This window comes from Ranitomeya imitator, chromosome 2 (assembly GCF_032444005.1).
Source record: "Ranitomeya imitator isolate aRanImi1 chromosome 2, aRanImi1.pri, whole genome shotgun sequence".
Classification (NCBI taxonomy): Eukaryota; Metazoa; Chordata; class Amphibia; order Anura; family Dendrobatidae; genus Ranitomeya; species Ranitomeya imitator.
The window spans coordinates 222458517-222486083 of NC_091283.1; the positions used below are offsets into that span (position 1 = coordinate 222458517).

Consider the following 27567-nt stretch of genomic DNA (forward strand, 5'->3'; position numbering starts at 1 on the left):
CTGTACTGGAAGATGTAATTATCTTACATTGTCATCTTTTTTATGAGTTTTAAGTCACTGAGAAAATCTCTTAGAGGTCATGGATTTTTTACTTATTTAACCATTGGATGTTTCTAAACGTCTGTTGAATATGCATGGACATTGGTGATAGTAAAGGTAGATATGTAATGTCATCATAAAATAGAGCATGAAAATGCATGCAGAAACTACTTTGGGGCGGGTTTAAGATAACCTCCTCTTAATCGCCAGCTCTGTAAGTAGCAATCAGTTCTACAGTTTGACAGCTAAGACAGGTTTTGCCTGTTGCAAAACTCGGCAAAGAAATAATAGAAGAGCAGGACAGATAATTAACGTGTGAGCGAGACAGCAGCTGGAAGTGGATTAAGCACAATATCTGTGCAAAGAAGCATTTTCTATTCTATTTCTACATTGGAGTAACTACAAAGTTCGAAGACATGCCGGAAGGAGAGATTATTGAGTTTCTGACTATTTCATTAGCCAGGATTTCTGGTAAGTTCAATTGAAAAATATATTTCCCATAAATAATACAAATAAATAAAAATGAATGAAAATGAGTCATATTTTGCATTAAGTACACATGTCTGCATGTCATGTGTGTATATAATGCTCAGTCTGCTTTGTATGCGCCTTATTATGTTTTCTATCTACCGATTGTATCTCTAGACATAGTGATGAAAAAGTTAAAATAAACTTTGAGCCCACTAGTAAACCTGTTCTGCTCCATTCTAAGCGTAAACTTGTGCAATTACCATAAGGGCAGCCGTCCTACAATCAATAGAAAGAAAGAAACAAGCAAATCTAGAAATATTGAACTAAAACAAAAGATGGAAGGACCTAAGGCTATAAAAAGTTTATGTGTTTCCACGTCGTTCAACTATCACTTAGGTTACACTTTTTTCAACAGACCTGTAATGAAAATTGAATGAAGAGTGGCAAAAATGATCCCACTCCCCTACAGTATTAATCCCTTCCTTCCACAGACAATTTTTTTTTTCATTTTATATTTTTTCCTCTTTTTTTTAAACACCCATATATTCTTTTTAGTTTTGCACTGACATAGGCGTATGAGTGCTTTTTTTTCTGCAGGACATGTTGTTGTTTTGAATGACAGTATTCATTTTACCATATAGAATAAGGGAAAATGGTAAAAAAAAAAAAAAAAAATCAAAGTGCGGTGATATAGTGAAAAAAAAAATCAGATTTGCCATTTTTGGGGGGTTTTTATTTTTACGGTGTAAACTGTGCAGTAATAATAACTTGGACACATGGTTCTCCATGCCTTTACAATTACAGAGATAAGTATTGATTTCATTGTTTTATTGCCTTAAAAAAGTTCTGAATGCTGTAAAAAAATATGTGGATTATTTCACTGTTGTCTAATCGATGGCATCCTGGTAAGCAGGTGTTTTACTCATAGAATTTTGGGAACATACTATGTTTTGATCACTTCTAGCATTTTATTATGCTACTAGATGGTGGCCCGATTCTAATGCATCGGGTATTCTAGAATATGTATGTAGTTTATTTATGAAGATTTCAGAATAATGCAATAAATACACAGGATTTGGCCAGCCGGCCGGGCGCGACCAATTAGCGAAGCGTGGTTCAAATCCTGCGGCAATTCGCGGCCGGACTGCGCCTGTCGCTGATTGTTTGCGGCCGTCCATGTAGTATATAGCACAGCCACGTAGTATATAGCACAGCCCATGCAGAATATTACACAGCCCACATAGTATAGAGCACAGCCCACGTAGTATATAGCACAGCCCATGCAGTACATAACACAGCTCACGCAGTATATTACACAGCCCACATAGTATAGAGCACAGCCCACGTAGTATATAGCACAGACTACACAGTATATAACACAGCCACGTAGTATATAGCACAGCCACATAGTATATTGCACAGCCACGTAGGATATAGCACAGCCCATGTAGTATACTGTATAGCACAGCGAGGTAGTATATAACACAGCCCACGCAGTATATAACACAGCCCATGCAGTATATAACACAGCCCACATAGTATATAACACAGCCCACGTAGTATATAGCAATGTGGGCACCATATCCCTGTTAAAAAAAGAATTAAAATAAAAATTAGTTATATACTCACTTCCCGGCGGCGCCCGGATCCAGCCCAGGCCTTTAGCGATGCTCGTCGTGACGCTCCATTCCCAGTAATGCCTTGCGGCAATAACCCGTGATGATGTAGCGGTCTTGCGAGACCGCTACATCATCACGGGTCGTTGCCACAATGCATTCTTGAGACCTGAGCATCGCGAGGAGCGGGAAAGGCTGCTGCGGATGCCGGAAGGTGAGAATATAATGATTTATTTTTTATTTTTAACATTATATACAGTTAGGGCCAGAAATATTTGGACAGTGACACAAGTTTTGTTATTTTAGCTGTTTACAAAAACATGTTCAGAAATACAATTATATATATAATATGGGCTGAAAGTGCACACTCCCAGCTGCAATATGATAGTTTCCACATCCAAATCGGAGAAAGGATTTAGGAATCATAGCTCTGTATTGCATAGCGTCCTCTTTTTCAAGGGACCAAAAGTAATTGGACAATGGACTCTAAGGGCTGCAATTAACTCTGAAGGCGTCTCCCTCGTTAACCTGTAATCAATGAAGTAGTTAAAAGGTCAGGGGTGGATTCCAGGTGTGTGGTTTTTGCATTTGGAAGCTGTTGCTGTGAGCAGACAACATGCGGTCAAAGGAACTCTCAATTGAGGTGAAGCAGAACATCCTGAGGCTGAAAAAAAAGAAAAAATCCATCAGAGAGATAGCAGACATGCTTGGAGTAGCAAAATCAACAGTTGGGTACATTCTGAGAAAAAAGGAATTGACTGGTGAGCTTGGGAACTCAAAAAGGCCTGGGCGTCCACGGATGACAACAGTGGTGGATGATCGCCGCATACTTAATTTGGTGAAGAAGAACCCGTTCACAACATCAACTGAAGTCCAGAACACTCTCAGTGAAGTAGGTGTATCTGTCTCTAAGTCAACAGTAAAGAGAAGACTCCATGACAGTAAATACAAAGGGTTCACATCTAGATGCAAACCATTCATCAATAGCAAAAATAGACAGGCCAGAGTTAAATTTGCAGAAACACCTCAAGAAGCCAGCTCAGTTCTGGAAAAGTATTCTATGGACAGATGAGACAAAGATCAACCTGTACCAGAATGATGGGAAGAAAAAAGTTTGGAGAAGAAAGGGAACGACACATGATCCAAGGCACACCACATCCTCTGTAAAACATGGTGGAGGCAACGTGATGGCATGGGCATGCATGGCTTTCAATGGCACTGGGTCACTTGTGTTTATTGATAACATAAGAGCAGACAAGAGTAGCCGGATGAATTCTGAAGTGTACCGGGATATACTTTCAGCCCAGATTCAGCCAAATGCTGCAAAATTGATTGGACGGCGCTTCATAGTACAGATGGACAATGACCCCAAGCATACATCCAAAGCTACCCAGGAGTTCATGAGTGCCAAAAAGTGGAACATTCTGCAATGGCCAAGTCAATCTCCAGATCTAAACCCAATTGAGCATGCATTTCACTTGCTCAAATCCAGACTTAAGACGGAAAGACCCACAAACAAGCAAGACCTGAAGGCTGCGGCTGTAAAGGCCTGGCAAAGCATTAAGAAGGAGGAAACCCAGCGTTTAGTGATGTCCATGGGTTCCAGACTTAAGGCAGTGATTGCCTCCAAAGGATTTGCAACAAAATATTGAAAATAAAAATATTTTGTTTGGGTTATGTTTATTTGTCCAATTACTTTTGACCTCCTAAAATGTGGAGTGTTTGTAAAGAAATGTGTACAATTCCTACATTTTCTATCAGATATTTTTGTTCAACCCTTCAAATTAAACGTTACAATCTGCACTTGAATTCTGTTGTAGAGGTTTCATTTCAAATCCAATGTGGTGGCATGCAGAGCCCAACTCGCGAAAATTGTGTCACTGTCCAAATATTTCTGGCCCTAACTGTATTTTTACTATTGATGCTGCATAGGCAGCATCAATAGTAAAACGTTGGTCACACTTACAAGGTTAATGGCACCGTTAACGGACTGCCTTAAACCGCGTTATGCTGCGGTGTAACGCAGTCCGTTTAACGGACTTCTGAAACGCTATGTGGGCGCTGACTGGAGGGGAGTAGGGAGGGGCCAATTCGCGGCCGGACTGTGCCTGTCGCTGATTGGTCGCGCCCAGACATACAGACAAACAGACGGAAGTGGAAAACAGACAGACAAAGAGACGAAAGTGGACCTTAGACAATTATATATATAGATTACAGCGTTTTGTTCTGGAGTTTTGATATTTTTATCTTTACAGTGTTTACAGTGTGCTCAACTTAATTATATTTTGCTAGGTCAAACTTTTCTGTATGCAGTGATACCACATATGGAAATCACAAGAGATCACATGAAAGGCATGGGGACATTCAGCTGGCCCCTGGATGTAAGGGCAGCCTATTGGCTCATTTATTATAGGGTCACAGAGGGTTGATGGCCAAAAAAGCTAATGTCCAAGCCCACAGCAGTTGAATGCCGCTGGTAGAAGCAGATGACGGTAATATGGTATAGCCGACATCTGCCATGTATGGAGTGGTCTCAGCTTTTCAGATCGCTATAAAAGCCATAGTTTGCCATGGAGCAGGAAAGGACTAATCTTTAATTTACTTTCTCAAAATCTAAGAATTAAAAATGTAAAACCGTGTTTATTGGCAAATATAATTTCCTCATAACCAGAATATTTAGATACATTTATTTAGGCCCTTCTTAAAGTTCTACTCCAGTGTATTTTATTTCATCACTGGATTGATGGCACCGATGTAAGTTCCCTGCCCCTAGTAATATACTGACCAGCCACCATATTCTGTTCTTCCCAATGTCGTTCTAGTCCAGCCATCTTGTGACTGTAATTTCAGAATGTACGAAAATCAGAGGTAACAGTCACAACCTCTCAATGTAAATCTATGAGAGTCTCGTTCCGGCCTCGTTCTGGCTCTCGTAGACTTAGAGTAGCTTGCTAAAGTATTCACCCCCTTGGATTTTACCTATTTTATTACATTGCAACCCATGTTTAAATATTTTTGCAATCCTATTTGTGTGTGATGCATCAGCACTAAATAGTCTAAGTTGATGAAGTGAGAAAAATATAGGTAGAAATTTAATTTATGGGATCAAATAACAAAAAAATGGCATGTGCATATGTATTCACCCCTTTTGCTTTGAAGCCCCTACAAATTTACAGTGCAAATAATTCCCTTTTTAAGTTCCATGCTTACTGACCGGACGTCCCGCTGTCTCATATCTGTCAGTATATATACTTTGCCTTTTCTGAAAAGCCACAGAGGCTGAAACACCATTAACAGGAGGCCCCACTAACCAAACACAACCATGAAGGCCAACTACTTCTTGGTAGATGAACATGCAATCTGGGGTACCAGTTACAGATGACAGCAAGAGTCTGGCTAGACAGGAAGCATTCAGGGGTCCACCTTGCCAGGTGGGGTTGGAATCTTTCCTGCTGCACTCTATGTTTGGGTCCCTGCTGCCTGTAGCTAGCTGCGGCCCTTTCTTGCGTGTTAGCTTCGACCTAAATGGCAGACAGCACGAGCCTATCACGGGCAATGCCTGTTCACTAGCAGCCCCAGGCTCGTGGTCCGCTGCAGCGCCTCTGGGTGTTCGGTATGGCCAGGGAGCTTGCAATCCCCTGCCCTCCAGATTTGACTGTCAGGCTGTACTGCACCCACCACAGCCAAGGACTCTGGCGCCCTTCTTGTCAGCGCTCTGCTCCGGGGTCAGCTCTCATTCAGCTGCCATTCTCCAGAGCCCTTGTCTCCGCTCCTCTCTTTCCTACTAACTTCTTAACAGCCTAAAACTTACTCCTCTTCCCGACCAGAAAGAACAGCTCCCCTAAAGTTGGGTCTAGAGCTCCCCCTTCTGGCCTAGAGCCGAAACTGTGATGCATGGTGTGTATTATCTGGCATGGGGACCTCGTCCTGCTTCCAGGCATGACATCACCCTTCAGTGGGAGACTCTGGGGTGCCACAGTATGATATAATGATATTGATTTTATCTGTGCCCTCTTAATACCTAATGACTACACACTCCTAATGTAACCTGTATAATCTTTTAAAACAATTCTACATAGTAGACTTGAAAGAGCGATGTAGAAAATCTACAATACCTATAAGCATAAAAAGTGAGCACTAACTGATGTAAGCAGGAAAAATATTGTCAAACATGGACATTAAAAAACTTTATTTACTACTATTAAAAAATGAAGCAGGGTTATCTTACCCTGGAAAAAGGGTTTTGCGCACACAGGTATGCAGAGTATCAATGCAATTTACAGAAGAAAAAATGTAGTAACTCCAACAACAGGAATCTCACAGATTCTTAAAACTTCTTGTTTAATTAATAACATTAAAACATACTGTATGTAATATGTTATGCGTTTTAAATAATATTTATACATATTTATATTATAAATTGATTATATTTATTATCTATACACTGCTCAAAAAAATAAAGGGAACACTAAAATCCCACATCCTAGATATCACTGAATGAAATATTCCAGTTGTAAATCTTTATTCATTACATAGTGGAATGTGTTGAGAACAATAAAACCTAAAAATTATCAACGTAAATCACAACTAATATCCCACGGAGGTCTGGAGTTGGAATGATACTCAAAATCAAAGTGGAAAATGAATTACAGGCTGATCCAACTTCAGTGGAAATGCCTCAAGACAAGGAAATGATGCTCAGTATTGTGTGTGGCCTCCACGTGCCTGTATGATCTCCCTACAATGCCTGGGTATGCTCCTGATGAGGTGGCGGATGGTCTCCTGAGGGATCTCCTCCCAGACCTGGACTAAAGCATTCGCCAACTCCTGGACAGTCTGTGGTGCAACATGACGTTGGTGGATGATGTGGGACATGATGTCCCAGATGTGTTCAATCGGATTCAGGTCTGGGGAGCGGGCGAGCCAGTCCATAGCTTCAATGCCTTCATTTCACAAGGGGTCTGAGGATCTCTTCTCGGTACCTAATGGCAGTCAAGCAAATCTGGCGAGCACATTGAGGGCTGTGCGGCCCTCCAAAGAAATGCCACCCCACATCATTACTGATCCACGGCCAAAATGTTCATGCTGAAGGATGTTGCAGCCAGCAGATCGCTCTCCTTGGCGTCTCCAGACTCTGCCACGTCTGTCACATATGATCAGTGTGAATTTGTTTCCATCTTTGACGAGCACAAGGTGCCAGAGGTGAAATTGCCAATCCTCGTGTTTTGTGGCAAATGCCAAGCGTCCTGCACGGTGTTGGGCTGTGAGCACAACCCCCATCTGCAGACATCCTCATGGAGTCGGTTTCTAACTGTTTGTGCAGACACATATACATTTGTGGTCTGCTGGAGGTCATTTTGCAGGGCTCTGGCAGTGCTCCTCCTGTTCCTCCTTGCACAAAGGCTGAGGTAGCGGTCCTGCTGCTGGGTTGTTGCCCACCTAAAGCCCCCTCCACGTCTCCTGGTGTACTGGCCTGTCTCCTGGTAGTGCTTTCAGCCTCTGGAAACTACGCTGACAAACACAGCAAACCTTCTAACTCAGCTCGCATTGATGTGTCATCCTGGATGAGCTACACTGCCTGAGCCATTTGTGTGGGTTGTAGAGTCCATCTCATGCTATCACGAGTGTGAAAGCACAATCAACATTCAAAAGTGACCAAAACATCAGCAAGAAAGCATTGGTACTGAGATGTGGTCTGTTGTCCCCACCTGCAGAACCACTCCTTTATTGAGGGTGTTTAGATAATTGGCAATAATTTACATCTGTTTTCTATTCCATTTGCACAACAGCATGTAAAGTTGATTGTCAGTCAGTGTTGCTTCCTAAGTGGACAGAAAGGGACACTGACACACAGGGCTGCAGACATCTTCCTGCCTGATTCTCTCATCTGCTGTACTGTGAGATGGCGCCTCCCCCTCACTCTCAACTTAATCTGACACTACCAGAGAGAGAGAGGGGGGTTGGAGGGGGTTTGGGAGAGATGATCAAGGACTGCAGAGGATGCAGAGCATTATTCAAATTCTGTACACCCTCTGGGCACTTCTTAAAGGGGCTGCAGACGCAGGGGGCCCCCTTTGTGGTTGGGGCCCCAGGCGGCTGCCTTTCCTGCCTTCCCAAAACGTCGGCCCTGCTGACAGGACCTGTGTGGTGTCACATTCATGTGAGAAGTCAAATTGGGAAGTACTGTTTTTTTGATTGCTGTTTTGCCCAGAGGGCCGTGTTTATTTTTCCCAGATTGTAGTATGGTTCGTAAAGATACAGTGCTCCATTTCTACCTCTGCGTCTAGCCAAGACATGTAAAAATAAAAAATAACTGTAAAAAAGACACCTGTTCCCATCTCTGTGCGGGTGAAGCTAGACTTAGTACTATCATTGCTTGATCTCAGATACTATACACTTCAGCACTTCTAAATTGCAGTGGTAAGGCCTTATTAAAATATAAAGACTATAAGACACACCTGTGGTCAATTCTGTACTCATATCCCCCATCCTGGTATATATATGTCCTCAATCCAGGTACACATGGCCTCCTCATCCCTATCCTGGTATGCATGGTCCCTTCATCCTCATCCTCGTATGCATGGCCCCCTCATACCCATTCCATTATGTATGGTCCCCTCATCCCTATTCTGGTATGCATGGTCCCCTCATCCCCATCCTGGTGTACATGGCCACCTCATCCCTATCCTGGTATTCATGGACCCCTCATCTGTATCCTAGTAGGCATGGCCCCCTCATCCCTATCCTGGTGTGCACAGTTGTCTCTTCCCTATCCTGGTATGCATGGGCCCCTCATCCCCATCCTGGTATACATGGCCCCCTCATCCCTATCCTGATATGTATGACCCCATCATCCCTATCCTGGAATGCATTGCCTCCTTATCCCTATTCTGGTATGCAAGGTTGCCTCATCCCCATCCTTGTATGCATGGCCCCCTCATCCCTATCCTGATAGGCATAGCCCCCTCATCCCTATTATGGTATGCATGGACCCCTCATCCCTATCCTGGTAGGCATGGCCCCCTTATCCCCATCCTAGTATGCATGGCCCCCTCATCCCCATCCTGGTGGGCATGGCACCCTCATCCCTATTCTGGTATGCATGGCCTCCTCATTCCAATCCGGGTATGTATAGTCACCTCATCCCTATCCTGGTATGCATGGACCCCTCATCTTCATCCTAGTAAGCATTTCCCCCTCATCCCCATCCTGATGGGCATGGCCCCATCATCCATATCCTGGTAGTCATGACCCCCTCATCTCCATCCTGGTATGCATGGACCCCTCATCCCTTTCCTGGTAGGCATGATGCCCTCATCTTTATTCTGGTATGCATGTTCCCATCATCCCTATCCTGGTATGCATGCCCCAGTCATACCTATCCTGGTGTGCATGACCCCCCTCATCCCTATCCAGGTATGCATGGACCCCTCATCCCTATTCTGGTATGCATGGCCCCCTCATCCCTTTCCTGGAAGGCATGGCACCCTCATCCCTCTCCTGGTATTCATGGCCACCTCATCCCTATCTTGGTATACATGCCCCCCTCATCCCTATCCTGGTTTATATGGCACCTGTCATAATAATATAAATATGCAACATTATGAGTTTAGTTCTAGATGGTTCCATGGCACATACACGCTGCAGATTCGACCCCCCTTTTCTCCCCCACTGCATTCACTGATACAAAAACAAAGTCCTATGGCAGACACACACTGTGGGCTCTCTGACCTGTGCCTGTCAGCACAGTGAAATTCTAAGCCACTCTTTTCCCCCCTCCCTCAGGAATGCTTTTGTTTGCAGCCATGCATCTTTTAAGTTGTGTGAGAATTATCTATGATGAGTAACTCAACCTCAGGTGGTGACAGAGATATGAAAGTTATATATTAGGGATGTGCAATAATAGGGCTACACGCCAGAGCGTTTTCTAGGTGCAGCGACTAGCAGGGACGGAGAGATGGATTGCTGCCTAAGCAGGTCATATATCTACCTCGTGTTTATACATAAATGAACCCCTATGTCTCCTTCACTGGGCCTGATACGTGACCCCAGGGCTAAGAGGCAAAGCTTTGGAGGCATTTGCTGTTCTCCCGCCAGACTAAGATGAAGACTATGAGGCTATCAAGCAGGCTCTGATAACAAAGTACCAGCTTACACCTGAGGTTTACTGTAGAAAGTTCGGAACCTCCAACGTGGCCCACACAACAGTTACAGCGATGTGGCACATGGACTCGTGACCCACTTTGACCAGTGGCACAGCTGCGAGACTTGATGGGCTGAACGAACCCTCATCCGACCCAAACTGGCGGCCCCTGAAAAGATTATTCTGGGGAAAACCCTGACTGTCACCAGGATTGGGGGCATCTGCTGTCCCCTGTCAATGGCATGGGTGTTTATAGATTGGGGTGCCGGAAGCGGGGTGAAGGAGGGGTGACCGAAAACTTGCACACCAACATTTTATTGGTGTTATGATCTTGTGGCCTTGGAGCAGCATGAGATGTACTCTGGAGAAGGTGGCACCTGTACTGACCGCAAACCCTGAACTAGCAGCGCAACTAGAAGCAGCCGTGGGGGGTATCTAACGCTCCCTAGACCCCTCGACACAGCCTAAGAATTAACTACCCCTAAAGACAGAAACAGGAAACCAGAAGGGATGTGAATCCTCCATAAACAATGGACAACTGGCACTGACTAAAGGATCAAGCAAGGCTATATAGCCCAGCCCAAATTGCAAAAAATAGATACACCTGATAAATGCTGTGATCCAACTACCGCAGCACTACCACTCATAACCACCGGAGGGAGCCCAAGAGCAGAATTCACAACAGTACCACCCCCTTGAGGAGGGGTCACCGAACCCTCACCAGAGCACCCAGGCCGATCAGGACAAGCCAAATGAAAGGCACGAACGAATTTGTCAGCATGAACATCGGAGGCAACAACCCAAGAATTATCCTCCTGGCCATAACCCTTCCATTAGACCAGATACTGAAGCCTCCGCCTCGAAAAACGAGAATCCAAAATCTTCTCAACCACATACTCCAACTCCCCATCAATCAACACCGGGGCCGGAGGATCAACAGAGGGAACAACGGGCACTACATACTTCCGCAACAAAGATCTATGGAACACATTATGGATGGAAAAAAAGACTGGAAGGGCCAAACGAAAAGACACTGGATTGATAATCTCAGAAATACTATAAGGACCAATAAACCGAGGCTTGAACTTAGGGGAAGAAACCTTCATAGGAACATGACGGGAAGACAACCAGACCAAATCCCCAACCTGAAGCCGGGAACCAACACACCAACGACGGTTAGCAAAACGCTGAGCCTCCTCCTGAGACAACACCAAATTGTCCACCACATGAGCCCAAATCTGCTGCAGCCTGTCAACCACAGAATCCACACCAGGACAATCAGAAGGCTCAACCTGCCCTGAAGAAAAGCGAGGATGAAAACCAAAATTACAAAAAAAAGGCGAAACCAAGGTAGCAGAACTAGCCCGATTATTAAGGGCAAACTCGGCCAATGGCAAGAAAGCCACCCAATCATCCTGATCAGCAGACACAAAGCATCTCAAATAAGTTTCCAAAGTCTGATTAGTTCGCTCGGTCTGGCCATTTATCTGAGGATGAAATGTAGAAGAAAAAGACAAATCAATGCCCAGCCTAGCACAAAAGGCCCGCCAAAACCTAGAAACAAACTGGGAACCTCTATCGGAAACAATATTCTCCGGAATGCCATGCAAACGAACCACATACTGAAAAAACAACAGAACCAAATCAGAGGAGGAAGGCAATTTAGGCAAAGGTACCAAATGAACCATCTTAGAAAACCGGTCACAAACCACCCAGATAACCGACATGCTCTGGGAAACCGGAAGATCTGAAATAATATCCATAGAAATATGCGTCCAAGGTCTCCCAGGGACCGGCAAAGGCAAAAGCAACCCACTAGCGCGGGAACAGCAAGGCTTAGCCCGCGCACAAATCCCACAGGACTGCACAAAAGAACGCACATCCCGCGACAAAGAAGGCCACCAAAAGGACCTACCAACCAAATCTCTGGTACCAAAAATCCCAGGATGGCCAGCCAACACAGAACAATGAACCTCAGAAATCACTTTACTAGTCCATCTATCAGGAACAAACAGCTTCCCCACAGGACAGCGGTCAGGTTTATCAGCCTGAAACTCCTGAAGAACCCGTCGTAAATCAGGGGAGATGGCAGAAAGAATCACCCCTTCCTTCAGAATGCCGACCAGCTCAAGAACCCCAGGGGAATCAGGAAAAAAACTCCTAGAGAGGGCATCCGCCTTAACATTCTTAGTACCAGGAATGTACGAGACCACAAAATCAAAACGGGAGAAAAACAGGGGCCATCGAGCCTGTCTAGGATTCAGTCGTTTGGCAGACTCGAGGTAAATCAGATTCTTATGATCTGTTAGGACCACAATACGGTGCTTGGCCCCCTCAAGCCAATGTCGCCACTCCTCAAATACCCGCTTCATAGCCAACAACTCCCGATGGCCGACATCATAATTGCGTTCCGCAGGCGAAAACTTCCGAGAAAAGAAGGCACACGGTTTCATCAAGGAACCATCAGAATTCCTCTGAGACAAAACGGCCCCTGCCCCAATCTCAGACGTGTCAACCTCAACCTGAAATGGAAGAGAAACATCCGGCTGACGCAACACAGGGGCAGAAGTAAATCGGCGTTTAAGCTCCTGAAAGGCAGAAACAGCCGCAGAGGACCAATTCGTCACATCAGCGCCTTTCTTCGTCAAATCGGTCAGAGGTTTAACCACACTGGAGAAGTTGGCAATGAAACGACGATAAAAATTAGCAAAGCCCAAGAATTTCTGAAGGCTCTTCACAGATGTGGGCTGAATCCAATCATGAATGGCCTGAACCTTAAACGGATCCATTTCTATAGACAAGGGAGAAAAAATGAAGCCCAAAAAAGAAACCTTCTGCTCTCCAAAGAGGCATTTTGACCCCTTCACAAATAAAGCATTATTACGGAGGATCTGAAATACCATCCTGACCTGTTTCACATGAGACTCCCAATCATCGGAAAAAATCAAAATATCATCCAAATATACAACCATGAATTTATCAAGATAACTCCGAAAGATATCATGCATGAAGGACTGGAACACAGATGGAGCATTAGAGAGTCCGAATGGCATCACAAGGTATTCAAAATAGCCTTCGGGCGTATTAAACGCAGTTTTCCATTCGTCACCCTGCTTAATACGAATAAGATTATATGCCCCTCGAAGGTCAATCTTAGTAAACCAGCTAGCCCCCTTAATCCTAGCAAACAAATCAGTAAGCAAAGGCAATGAGTATTGAAATTTGACCGTGATCTTATTCAAGAGGCGATAATCAATACAGGGTCTCAAAGAGCCATCCTTCTTGGCAACAAAAAAAACCCTGCTCCCAATGGTGAAGAAGATGGCCGAATATGCCCCTTCTCCAAAGACTCCTTAATATAGCTCCGCATGGCGGCATGTTCTGGCACAGACAGGTTGAAAAGTCGGCCCTTAGGGAACTTACAACCTGGAATCAAGTCAATAGCACAATCACAGTCCCTATGTGGTGGAAGGGAACTGGATTTGGGCTCATCAAATACATCCTGGAAATCTGACAAAAACTCAGGAATTTCAGAAGAGGGGGAAGAGGAAATTGACATCAAAGGAACGTGACCATGAACCCCCTGACAACCTCAACTAGTCACGGACATAGATTTCCAATCCAACACCGGATTATGTAGCTGTAACCATGGAAAACCCAGCACAATATCATCATGCAAATTATGCAACACCAGAAAACGACAATCTTCCTGATGGGCTGGCGCCATGCGCATGGTCAGCTGTGTCAAAAACTGGGGTTTATTTTTAGCCAACGGTGTAGCATCAATGCCCCTTAAAGGAATAGGGTTCTGCAAAGGCTGCAAGGGGAAACTACAACATATGGCAAACTCTAAGTCCATTAAGTTCAGAGTGGCGCCTGAATCCACAAATGCCATAACAGAAAATGATGATAATGAGCAGATCAAGGTCACAGACAACAGAAATTTAGGTTGTATAGTACTGATAGTAACAGAACTAGCGATTCTCTTTGTACGCTTAGGGCAATCAGAAATAATATGAGCAGAATCGCCGCAGTAAAAACACAACCTATTCTGACGTCTGAATCCTTGTCGTTCAGCTTTAGACAAAATCCTATCACACTGCATATGCTCAGGGCTCCGCTCAGAGGACAACGCCACAGTGTGCACAACTCTGCGCTTGCGCAAGCGCCGATCAATCTGAATGGCCAGAGACATAGAATCACTCAGACCAGCAGGCGTGGGGAACCCCACCATAACATCCTTAACGGATTCAGAAAGACCCTTTCTGAAAATTGCCGCCAAGGCATCCTCATTCCATTTAGTCAGTACAGACCATTTTTTAAATTTCGGGCAATACGATTCTGCCGCTTCTTGACCTTGACACAGGTCCAGCAAGATTTTCTCAGCTTGATCCACAGAATTAGGCTCATCATACAATAACCCCAATGCTTGAAAGAAAGAATCAACATTAAGCAAAGCAGGATTGCCAGTTTCCAGGGAAAATGCCCAATCCTGTGGGTCACCACGCAGCAGGGATATGATGATTTTAACCCGCTGAATGGGATAACCAGAAGACCGGGGTCTCAATGCAAAAAACAGTTTACAGTTATTTTTGAAACTCAAAAATTTGGATCTGTCACCAAAGAATAAATCAGGAGTGGGAATCCTAGGTTCTAAGGCAGGAGTCTGAACAATATATTCTGAAATACCCTGTACCCTAGCAGCAAGCTGATCCACACGAGAAACTAACTCCTGAACACTCATGTTATTACTAGGTTCCGCAGCCACCCAGAGATAAAGAGGGAGGAACAGACCAAACAGGCTGGGGAAAAAAAATGGCACAAAATCTTCCCTCCCTTCTTCTGAGATGCAATTAACTCATTGTCGGCCAGTTGTACTGTTATGATCTGGTGGCCTTGGAGCAGCATGAGATGTACTCTGGAGAAGGTGGCACCTGTACTGACCGCAAACCCTGAACTAGCAGCGCAACTAGAGGCAGCCGTGGGGGGTACCTAACGCTCCCTAGACCCCTCGACACAGCCTAAGAATTAACTACCCCTAAAGACAGAAACAGGAAACCTATCTTGCCTCAGAGAAAATCCCCAAAGGGTAGAGAGCCCCCCACAAATATTGACTGTGAGAGGAGAGGGAAATAACATACGCAGACATGAAATCAGGATTTAGCATAGGAGGCCATACTAGCTAAAAAGAAAGGATAGGACAGAGTACTATGCGGTCAGTATTAAAACACTAGAAAATATCCACCACAGAAAAATACAAAACACCACATCTGACTAAAGACATGGAGGATATATCTGCATCTCCAGAGAAATAGCTAGGCTGCAAAAAATCCTTTACAACAAAGCTGGACAAGACAAAACATGAAAAATGCACAGAACTATAAGGTCCACAGCAGGTGGACAGCAAAAACCAAGCCAGGACTTATCTTTGAAGAAAAGCACAGCGAACAGGAGAGACCAGAAGGGATGTGAATCCTCCATAAACAATGGACAACTGGCACTGACTAAAGGATCAAGCAAGGCTATATAGCCCAGCCCAAATTGCAAAAAATAGATACACCTGATAAATGCTGTGATCCAACTACCGCAGCACTACCACTCAGAACCACCGGAGGGAGCCCAAGAGCAGAATTCACAACAATTGGGGACTGATTTGGGGAGGATGGTTGCATATTACGTCCCTGACCCCCCTCCCTAATCTAATGCTGATGATAGCGATGGGAAATTTCATGTGTTACCCGACAATGCTTTACCGTTTAATGACTTGACTGATAACCATTTTTCTGAAAATGCCAAGGGTAATACTGATGATGCTGATGATGAAAATGTGTATGTTTTACCTGCTAACCATTTATCTCCTAATGATAATGTGTCTACAGGTGCAGAAGTGCTCAGCCACGTCACTCTGCGGGGTGAAATGGCTGAGGAACCCCTAACAGGAGCGAGCGACGATGCTATGGGAAAAGGTGAGATGCATGGGAACCGTGAGGAAGGTGATGCCGTGCAACTGATAAGTGCCACAGAGGAAGGTATCTGCCCCATAAGTAGCACTGCTCCTGAGATGTGGGGGGTGGATGGGGAGGTAATACTCATAGTAGCACTGGCTGATGGGTCTGTGGAAATCCCCGGGGAGACAGCCTACATAGCTGCTGTCACCCGCAGTCAGAGTGCAAGGAATGCACATAACGTTCTCCTTTCTGGACCCTCCTCAGTCTCAGGGGTGACTGGACCAGAGATAGACCCAGAGCAGGTTCCAGAGGGTTTCTGTGGGGAAGGAACCTTGACGTCTCTTCTGGGTGCTCCTTGCCAGAAGTTCCAGGCTGCTCTGCGCGCAGATGCGAGCCTGGAGAATTTGAAACACCTTGCCGAGACACCCACCTCTGTGACTGATAAAGAGAGGGTGTTCTGGGAACGAGGGAGGTTAACCAGGAGACAGTTCCCGGTCAATCCCAAAAGGAGTGGTTGAGGGAAAGACAGCGGGTCATCCAGTACCAAATCAGGGGTGAGTTGCTGCAGATTGCCCATGAGATTCCACTCACTGGACATTTGGTAATCAGCAAAAGTAAGGCCCCGCTGTCTCAACACTTCTATTGGCCCAAGAATGGGACTAAAGTGACAAACTACTGCCACTCCTGTATCACCTGCCAAAGAGTGGGGAAGGAGGGGCCTGCTCTTAAGGCTCCCCTGATCCCTTTGCCAGTGATAGAGGAGCCTTTCCAGAGAATCGCGGTGGACATTGTGGGCCCATTGGCTGTCTCCAGTAGCTGTGGAAAGCAATATGTACTCATTATGGTAGATTACGCTACCCGGTACCCAGAGGCAGTGGCTCTGTCCTCAAATAGCTCAGACAAGGTGGCGGATGCACTGTTGGCCATCTTTTCACGGGTAGGATTTCCCAAGGAGATTCTTACCTCCCACACCTGCTATTCGCTTACTGAGAGGTTCCGCGGGTCTCGACACGGTACACCCCCTTCGAGCTCCTGCGCAGCAGGCAAGTCCGGGGACCCCTTGGGTTGGTAAGGGAATCCAGGGAAGAGGAGCCGAACCCTTCTGAATTGTCCATAGTGGAGTATGTCATGCGCTTCCATGACAAAATGCAGACCTTGATGCAGTTGGTGCGTGACAACATGATGCAGGCTCAGGATGAGCAGAAGCACTGGTATGACCAGAACACCAGGGATCGGACCTACCAGGTAGGTCAAAACGTGTGGGTGCTGGTCCCCGTACCAAAGATAAGTTCAGGCAGCCAGGGAAGGCCCGTATGTCGTCCAGCCACAGCTCAACCCAGTCACCTACATGGTCACTCTTGACCATGCTCTGGGTAGGCGAAAGGCCTTTCACTTCAATATGATGAACGCTCATCAGGAACGTGAAGCCTACGTATTACCGGTCTTCAGCCTGCCTGAAGACGGGGAGGAAGACCCCCTCCTGGACATGCTGGCCCAAGCCAAGGCTGGTGGGTCCATCGAGGATGTGGAGGTAAGCGCCTTTTTAACCGAACACCAGCGGTCATAGCTGCGAACCAGGTTGGAACCCTTCCAGGCCATGTTTTACAATAGACCTGGGAGAACTGAGTTAGCGGTCCACAAGGTGGACACCGTGAATCATGCCCCAATACGGCAAACACCCTATTGGATCTCTGACGAGGTGCAGCAGGTTATGCACCAGGAGATCGATGAGATGTTACAGCTGGGGGTGATTCAATGGTCCAAAATTGGCCTCACCTGTAGTCCTTGTGCAAAAGAAGGATCGAACCACCCAGTTCTGCCTGGACTACAGGGGGCTCAACACCATCACAGCTTCTGACGCGCACCCAATACCGTGCAACAAGGAGCTGCTTGAGCGGTTATCTGTCCATAATGGATTTGAGTCGGGGATACTGGCAGATTCTCCTGAGCCCCAAAGTGCAGGAGAAGTCTTCCTTTATCCCCCCTCCGGACTTTACGAGTCCACGGTCATGCCCTTCGGTATGAAGAATGCCCCTGCCACTTTCCAGCAAATGGACAACCACCTGCTTCAGGGACTGGAGAAGTACATGGTAGCATGCTTGGATGACATTTCCATCTTCAGCTCCTCCTGGGAGGAACACCTGCAGCATCTACAGTAGGTACTCAGGTGAATTCACCAAGCAGGCCTGACCGTCAAGTCGGGAAAGTTCTAGATGGGCATGAGCGAGGTACACTACCTGGGGCACCAAGTAGGTGGGAGCTCCATGAGGCCAGAGTATGGCAATGCTGACGGATTGTCCCGCCGGTGCGAACCTGCCAAAATGCATATGGAGGAGTACCGAGAGGTCCTGCCTCCGTAGCACAGTCCAAAAGGGGGAGGTGTCACGACAATATAAATATGCAATATTATGAGTTTAGTTCTAGAAGGTTCCATAGCACACACACATGCTGCAGATTCGACCCATCCTTTTCTCCACTGCATTCACTGATACAAAAACAAAGCTATGGCAGACACATGCTGTGGACCCTCTGATCCCCCATTTTCACTCTGCCTGTCAGCACAGTGAAATTCTAAGCCACTCTTTTGCCCCCTCCCTCAGGAATGCTTTTGTTTGCAGCCGTGCGCCTTCTAAGTTGTGTGAGAATTATCCATGATGAATAACTCAACCTCAGGTGGTGATAGAGATAATGAAAGTTATATATTTGGAATGTGCGACAATAGGGCTACATGCCAGCGCATTTTCTAGGTGCAGTGCCAAGCAGGGACGGAGCGATGGATTGCTGCTTAAGCGGGTCATATATCTACCTCGTGTTTATACTTAAATGAACCCCCATGTTGTGGTGAGCATAATGATAATTGTGTTGTTCTTCTACGAGGTTCATACAGCGAGATATGTCTAGAGATGGTTTTTCATAACTTTGGAAAAGGGGAGTATTCAGCCTCACAGTGAGGTCACCATAGGGGTAGTGCTTTGGTTTTGGGCACAAGTGTAAGATAGTGAAACATCATTTTGCTGCCGTCTTTGTCTATAATCTACCTGAGAGTCACATGTCTAATGCATCTTGATGTATCGCCCCTCCCCCTCCAGCCACATGGTCAGCTATGATATGAAAGAACTGTAAGTCTATTTTCTTCCATTAATCCCTGTTTATTTGTAATCGATCTGTACATGTATACTTGTCTCATTTTATAATATCTTTTTATACTTTTGTAAAACACTGCCTTCTTTTGGAGTAAAATATATAAAATTTCTAGCTTTGTTCCTCCTTGCTGTATAACATACTGTCGCTACTAATTGGGTTGGCTCCGGACCCATTATTAATTAAGAAATCGGAGCTGGTGTCAGCGGAAATTGGCCTGTGCTTTTGGGGAAACTGGCAGCGACGGACAGCAAGGATAATTATTGCTCCCGTCTGAGTGGGAGTAGTTATATCGCCCTCGCTGCAGTGTGCCCATTAGCCAGTAAAAAGTAAGGCAGCCCTTCTGGTGACTAATTATCCTAGGTGCAGTACGCTGACTGATCTGAGGGTAAGGGGGGGTCAGAGAGCTGCAAGTTCCAAACCAGAACTGGGAAGTGATATATCGATAAATCCCTTTCTGAAAAGAACCAGGGCCAACCAAACACCCTAGATTCATAAAATATTGGTGTGAGTGGTGGGGATGATAAAAAATATCCCCCTGTGATTCGTGACATATTGGTGGCAGGCTGGCAGCAGTGGGATGATAAAAATATCTCCCTGTGATTCGTGACAGCACCCATCAGAAAAAAACATAAAAAAATCATAAACCATTCTACCTACCTTCCCTGTGCTCCCTCAAAGCTTCTTGTTGGGATGCCAGCAGCTGATTTCAGCTTGTAAGCAGCGCATGGCAGAGATGTCATGCACTGCTTACAAGCAAAGGACAGCTGCCGGAATACCCACTGGTCCCCAAGTCTAGGACACTGGACATGTAGAGCAGTGAATATTCATCTTCATTAACCCCTTCACCGCCTTGGTTTTTTTTCATTTTTGAGTTACCGTTTTTTGCTCCCCTTCTTCCCAGAGTCATGACGTTTTATTTTTCCATCAATATGGCCATTTTTTTTGCGAAAAGAGTGGTACTTTTGAACAACACCATTGGAAACCGGGCAAAAAAATAAAAGTTTTGTGAAATTGCAAAAAAACTGCAATTCCACAATTGTTTTTTGCTTTGCTATTTTAGCATGTTAACTAATTGAGCTGCCATTGTGATTCTCCAGGTCATTACGAGTTTGTCGATACTAAACATGTCTAGGTTATTTTTTATTTAAGTGGTGAAAAAAAAATCCAAAGTTTCTTTAAAAAAAAGTCACCATTTTCTGGTACTCGATACCCAATAATCCTTTTTTTATTGTTAGATCGGGCGACTGAAGCCCTGATTCTGAACGCGGCGACTAAAGCCCTTATTGTGAACGCGGCGACTGAAGCCCTGCTGTGTGTAGCATAGGTGATTGGATGATCACATCTTCTATTCTCCCAATGAGACGATTGAAGCAAGTAAAAAGTTAAAAAAAAGTTTTTAAAAATATAAAAAAATTATAAAAAATATAAAAGTTGAAATCACTTCCCATTCTCCCCATTCAAAATAAAACAATAAAGAAAAAAAATACAGATGTTTAGTATTATTGCTTTCAGAATCGCCTAATCTATAAATATATAAAAAGAATTAATATGATCGGTGTTAGGGCTAGCGGAACGCACCAAATAATTAAATAGATATAATAAGGTGCGTTCGCAGCCCGGGGTCCACCGTGCAGAGATGGAACCTGCTGCTAAGTAATGACGGACTATATGGCGGTACAATGAGGATAAACTCATGGGTTAACTTCACCCTGTATGAAGAAAACGATCCCTGTTAAGTCACAGGGTCGCGGTACCGCACAGAGAGTGCAAGCAAGGAACCACAGAACTCTATCCCAGGACACAGGATTAGAGTTAGTGTAGACCTCTTGCGATCGACACCACAATTGGGGTATCAGATTAACTGATATGCACAGAAGTGCATGCTGTGCCACACTAACGGACGCCACAAACCACCCAGATTTGGGTAAGGTAAGCGCTCTAATAGCGCACGGCGCTGCACTGGCGGTCACAGCAGTTAGACGCTGTTTCGTGCGTTAAAGCTGTGAGTTCAGCCGGGCGCTAGATTGCAGCCATACACCTTACACGAACAGTCATACACAAGGGATGGGTTTTTAAGGAACGACTTGCACTCATCAACACACACACGATAACAATTGTATACTAGCGCATGACCGTGCGGTCATGCGAAGCTTATATAGCTGCAGCACGTTCAGGACCTTCAAATAAAGGACCAATGGGAAGCTGCCACAGAAGTTTAGCACCTTCAGGACCTTCCAATAAAGGACCAATGGGATCTGCTGCAGTATCTGAGCATGTGACCCCCGACCTCCAATGGGAGGTCATCCCGTGGGCATGCTCAGAAAGGGAAAATCTGGACTTAGTCCCAGAAAGACCTGCTTGCTGCTGAACATTGCTGGCTACAAGAACAGAGCCTGGAAGGGCAGTAGTAACCAGTCGTCCAGTATTAGCCTGAGCTAGACGCTGGGACCGACGTCTCCGCTGAGCAGACTCCACTGGAGAAGAATGGGAGACCGCAGCGGAGATGGTTTGAGATTCCCCCTGTGCAGAAGCAGGAACTCGACACCTAACATTGCCCCCCCTCCTTGGACCTCGCTACGCTCAAGGGCCGCAATGAGCTGTGGAGCTTGAATATGTTCAGCAGGCTCCCAGGACCCGTCCTCTGAGCCATAACCCTTCCAATCCACCAAATATAATTTTTTGCCACATACCACCTTGCACCCAAAAATAGCATTCAACTCATAATCGTCCGTAGACGAACCCGATGTCCCGGCAGATGACTCGGAAAACCGGGACATGTATACGGCTTTCAAGAGGGACACATGAAAGGTGTCGGTGATACCCAGTCGTGGAGGAAGGGCCAAACGGTAGACCACAGGATTGACCTGTTCGAGGACCTTGAAGGAACCCAAGTAGCGAGGTGCAAACTTAGTGGACTCAACGCGCAGCCTGATGTTACGGGCGGAGAGCCACACTAAGTCGCCAGGAGCAAAAGTTGGAGCAGGGCACCGATGTGCATCGGCGGAGGTCCTCATTCTCTCCTTGGAGGCCCGAATGGCATTCTGAGTGCAGTACCAAATGTCCCGTGCCTCCACAGCCCAGTCTGCCACCCTGGAGTCAGCGGAAGACACAGGCATGGGCACAGGGACACGCGGATGCTGGCGTAACTTAGGAGGAATGGAGTCTGACCGGTGGAGTTGGCTACGGCGTTGTTAAGCGCAAACTCTGCCCACAGTAGCAAGGATACCCAGTCATCCTACCTGGCAGAAACAAAATGTCGTAAATATGTGACCAGGGTCTGGTTGGCCCTCTCAACCAACCCATTTGTCTCGGGATGATATGCCGAAGAGAGATTCAACTCAATACTGAGTAGACGACAAAGCTCTCTCCAGAATCGAGACGCAAACTGGGGACCCCGGTCACTCACAATTTTGTCCGGCATACCGTGTAGGCAAAAGATATGCCTGATGAACAATGCTGCCAGAATCCATGCAGAAGGTAGCCGTGGAAGAGGCACCAAATGAACCATTTTGGAAAAATGGTCGGTGACCACCCAGATAATGGTGCAGCTACGAGACTTGGGTAAGCCCACCACAAAGTCCATCCCGACAATCTCCCAGGGCCTGTCCGCCGCCGGCAGGGGGTAAAGCAACCCAGCTGGCCGTTGCCAAGGAGACTTGTACTTGGCACAAGAGACACACGCCCGAACATAGTCTGCGACATCACGAGCTATATGCGGCCGCCAGTATGTCCTCACCAGTAACTCAGATGTCCTTTTGGACCCAAAATGTCCACCCACTCTGGACGAATGAGCCCAAGAGAGAACCTCCGGACGCAAACTGGATGGTACAAAAGTCTTGCCCGGAGGCACAGACTCTAGCAAAACCGGGGCCACAGTTCTCAGGCTCTCGGTGGGGACAATAAGCCGAGGCTCCTCTTCCTCCTCCACAGATGATACAATGGAGCTAAAGAGAGCATCGGCACGAATGTTCTTCTCCCCGGAAAGAAAATGAAGGGTGAAATTAAACCGGGAGAAGAACAAGGACCATCTGGCCTGGCTAGAATTTAACCACTGGGCTGTCTGCAGGTACACCAAATTTTTGAGATCTGTGAAGACTTGGAAGGGAAAACGAGCTCACTCCAAGAGATGTCTCCACTCCGAGAAGGCCAACTTCATGGCTAGCAACTCCCTATCCCCGATGGAATAATTCCTCTCTGCTGGTGAGAAGGTCTTAGAAAAGAAGAAGCAAGGATGCTTCCGACCTTGAGCATCCTTTTGGAAAAGGACTGCTCCAGCACCAACAGATGAGGCATCCACCTCCATTATAAATGGCTTATCTACATCGGGGCGATGTAGGATGGGAGCGCTAGCGAAGTGAGACTTAATGGAGATAAAGGCCTTGGAGACCTCCTCAGACCACAATTTGGGATTTGCTCCCTTCTTGGTGAGGGCAACCAAGGGAGCTACCAAAGTTGTTAAGTGTGGAATGAACTGGCGATAGTAATTAATGAATCCCATAAAGCGCTGCACCACTTTAAGAGAATCGGGTTCCTGCCAGTCCATCACAGCCTGTAGTTTGGCAGGATCCATAGCCAATCCCTGGGCGGAGATGATATAGCCTAGGAAAGGTAGGGACTCCTGCTCGAACACACACTTCTCCAACTTGGCATAGAGGGAGTTTGCCCGTAGGAGGTCGAAGACTTTGCAAACATTTCTTCGGTGGGAGTCAATATCTGGAGAGTAGATGAGAATATCATCCAGATAGACTACGACCGAGGTGGAGAGCATATCCCGGAAGATGCCGTTCACAAAGTCTTGGAAAACAGCTGGGGCATTACAGAGCCCGAAGGGCATCACCAGATATTCATAGTGCCCATCCCTGGTGTTAAAAGCCGTCTTCCATTTTCTCCCCCTCACGAATGCGAATCAGGTTGTAAGCACCCCGCAGATCTAATTTTGTAAATACCCTTGCTCCCCAAAGCCTATCAAAGAGCTCAGATATCAGGGGCAAAGGATACTTATTCTTAACGGTGATGGCGTTAAGACTCCTGTAATCTATGCATGGACGTAGTTCCCCATTCTTCTTCTGCACGAAGAAGAACTCAGCCCCTGCAGGTGACACTGACTTCCTAATGAATCCTCTTGCCAAATTTTACCTTGATGTACTGTGACATTGCCTCCGTCTCCGGGAGAGATAATGGATAGAATTGACCCCGGGGAGGCTTAGCACCAGGCAAGAGGTCAATAGGACAGTCATAGGGGCGGTGAGGCGGAAGGGTCTCCGTTAGGGTTGAGCGACTTTTAGTTTTTCAGGGTCGAGTCGGGTTTCACGAAACCCGACTTTCTCAAAAGTCGGGTCGAGTGAAATCGGCCGATCCTATTGAAAAGTCGGGGTCGGGGATCGGCCGAAACTCGAAACCCAATGTAAGTCTATGGGGCTTTTTTTTTTTATACATTTCCTTCAGGGCGATATAGCAGAAAAGCCGGTAATTCAATTACCGACTTTTCATTTCTCCTGCCTAAACCCGACATGATATGAGACATGGTTTACATACAGTAAACCATGTCATATCCCCCTTTTTTTTGCTTATTCCACACTACTAATGTTAGTAGTGTGTATATGCAAAATTTCGGCGCTTTAGCTCTTAAATTTAAGGGTTAAATCGCGGAAAAAATTGGCGTGGGCTCCCGCGCAATTTTCTCCACCAGAGTAGTAAAGCCTGTGACTGAGGGCAGATATTAATAGCCTGGAGAGGATCCACGGTTTTTGGCCCCCCCCCTGGTTAAAAACACCTGCCCCCAGCCACCCCAGAAAAGGCACATCTGTAAGATGCGCCTATTCTGGCACTTGGCCACTCTCTTCCCATTCCCGTGTAGCGGTGGGATATGGGGTAATGAAGGGTAAAGCCACCTTTCTATTGTAAGGTGACATTAAGCCAGATTAATAATGGAGAGGCGTCAATTATGACACCTATCCATTATTAATCCAATAGTCTGAAATGTTTACAAAAACACAAACACATTATTAAAAAGTCTTTTAATGAAATTAAAACACATGTTGTTTTAATATTTTATTGTACGCTCAATCCACTCGCTGAAGACCCTCGCTCTGTAACAAATAAAAAATAATAAACCAACAATATACATACCTTCCGTAGATCTGTAACGTCCCACGTTGTAAATCCATCTGAAGGGGTTAAAATATTTTACAGCCAGGAGCTCTGCTAATGCAGCGCTGCTCGTGGCTGTAAACCCCAGCGAATGAAGGTAATGTAGGTCAATGACCTGTAGTTACCTTCATTTGCGGTGATGCGCCCCCTGCTGGATGTCCCTGGAGCGTGGGAAAAGTTCCCAGGCTTGAGGTCATAAGAGGACATCCAGCAGGGGGCGCATCACCGCGAATGAAGGTAACTATAGGTCATTGACCTACATTACCTTCATTCGCTGGGGTTTACAGCCACAAGCACAGCTGCATCAGCAGAGCTTGTGGCTGTAAAATATTTTAACCCCTTCAGATGGATTTACAACATGGGACGTTACAGATCTACGGAAGGTATGGATATTGTTGGTTTATTATTTTTTATTTGTTACAGAGCGAGGGTCTTCAGCCAGTGGATTGAGCATACAATAAAATATTAAAAAAACCTGTGTTTTTATTTCATTAAAATACTTTTTAATAATGTGTGTGTGTTTTTGTTAACCATTTAATGCAAATGGATTAATAATGGATAGGAGTCAGAACTGACTCCTCTCCATTATTAATCTGGCTTAATGTCACCTTACAATAGCAAGGTGACATTAACCTTCATTACCCCATATCCCACCGCTACACGGGAATGGGAAGAGAGTGGCCAAGTGCCAGAATAGGCGCATCTTCCAGATGTGCCTTTTCTTGGGTGGCTGGGGGCAGATGTTTTTAGGCAGGGGGGCCAAAAACCGTGGACCCTCTCTAGGCTACAAATATCTGCCCTCAGTCACTGGCTTTACTACTCTGGCGGAGAAAATTGCCCTTAAATTGCTGAAAGCTATTAAATTTTAGAGTTAAAGGCAATTTAAGGGTTAAATCGCTGAAAAAATTGGCGTGGGCTCCCGCGCAATTTTCTCCGCCAGAGTAGTAAAGCCAGTGACTGAGGGCAGATATTAGTAGCCTAGAGAGGGTCCACGGTTTTTGGCCCTCCCTGGCTAAAATCATCTGCCCCCAGCCACCCCAGAAAAGGCACATCTGGAAGATGCGCCTATTCTGGCACTTGGCCACTCTCTTCCCATCCCCGTGTAGTGGTAGGATATGGGGTAATGAAGTGTCACCTTGCTATTGATCCATTATTAATACATTTGCATTAAATGGTTAAAAAACCACACACACATTATTAAAAAGTATTTTAATAAAATAAAAACACAGGTTGTTTTAATATTTTATTGCACGCTAAATCCACTGGCTGAAGACCCTCACTCTGTAACAAATAAAAAATAATGAACTAACAATATCCATACCTTCCGTAGATCTGTAACGTCCCACGTTGTAAATCCATCTGAAGGGGTTAAAATATTTTACAGCCACAAGCTCTGCTAATGCAGCTGTGCTTGTGGCTGTAAACCCCAGCGAATGAAGGTAATGTAGGTCAATGACCTATAGTTACCTTCATTCGTGGTGATGCGCCCCCTGCTGGATGTCCTCATATGACCTCGAGCCTGGGAACTTTTCCCACGCACCAGGGACATCGAGCAGAAGGCGCATCACTGCGAATGAAGGTAACAACAGGTCGTTGACCTACATTACCTTCATTCGCTGGGGTTTACAGCCACGAGCAGCGCTGCATTAGCAGAGCTCCTGGCTGTAAAATATTTTAACCCCTTCAGATGGATTTACAACGTGGGACGTTACAGATCTACGGAATGTATGTATATTGTTGGTTTATTATTTTTTATTTGTTACAGAGCGAGGGTCTTCAGCGAGTGGATTGAGCGTACAATAAAATATTAAAACAACATATGTTTTAATTTCATTAAAAGACTTTTTAATAATGTGTTTGTGTTTTTTTTAACTATTTCAGACTATTGGATTAATAATGGATAGGTGTCATAATTGACGCCTCTCCATTATTAATCTGGCTTAATGTCACCTTACAATAGCAAGGTGGCATTAACCCTTCATTACCCCATATCCCACTGCTACACGGGAATGGGAAGAGAGTGGCCAAGTGCCAGAATAGGCGCATCTTACAGATG

The 27567-nt window shown here is 45.7% G+C and overlaps 1 protein-coding gene across 4 annotated transcripts in view; it reads left to right on the plus strand.

Annotated features, from left to right (window-relative positions):
- Positions 1-260: 260 nt before the first annotated feature.
- LOC138662744 (uncharacterized) overlaps positions 261-27567 on the plus strand; it is a 175536-nt gene continuing 148229 nt past the window's right edge. For 2 of the 4 annotated variants that reach the window (XM_069748640.1, XM_069748642.1), the window contains exon 1: positions 288-510. In XM_069748640.1, coding sequence (XP_069604741.1) covers positions 456-510 — 55 coding nt within the window. In that variant the 5' untranslated portion in view covers positions 288-455. Of the gene's footprint in view, positions 511-27567 lie in introns of all 4 variants that reach the window. The other 2 variants (XM_069748641.1, XM_069748638.1) reach the window with 2 other exon arrangements.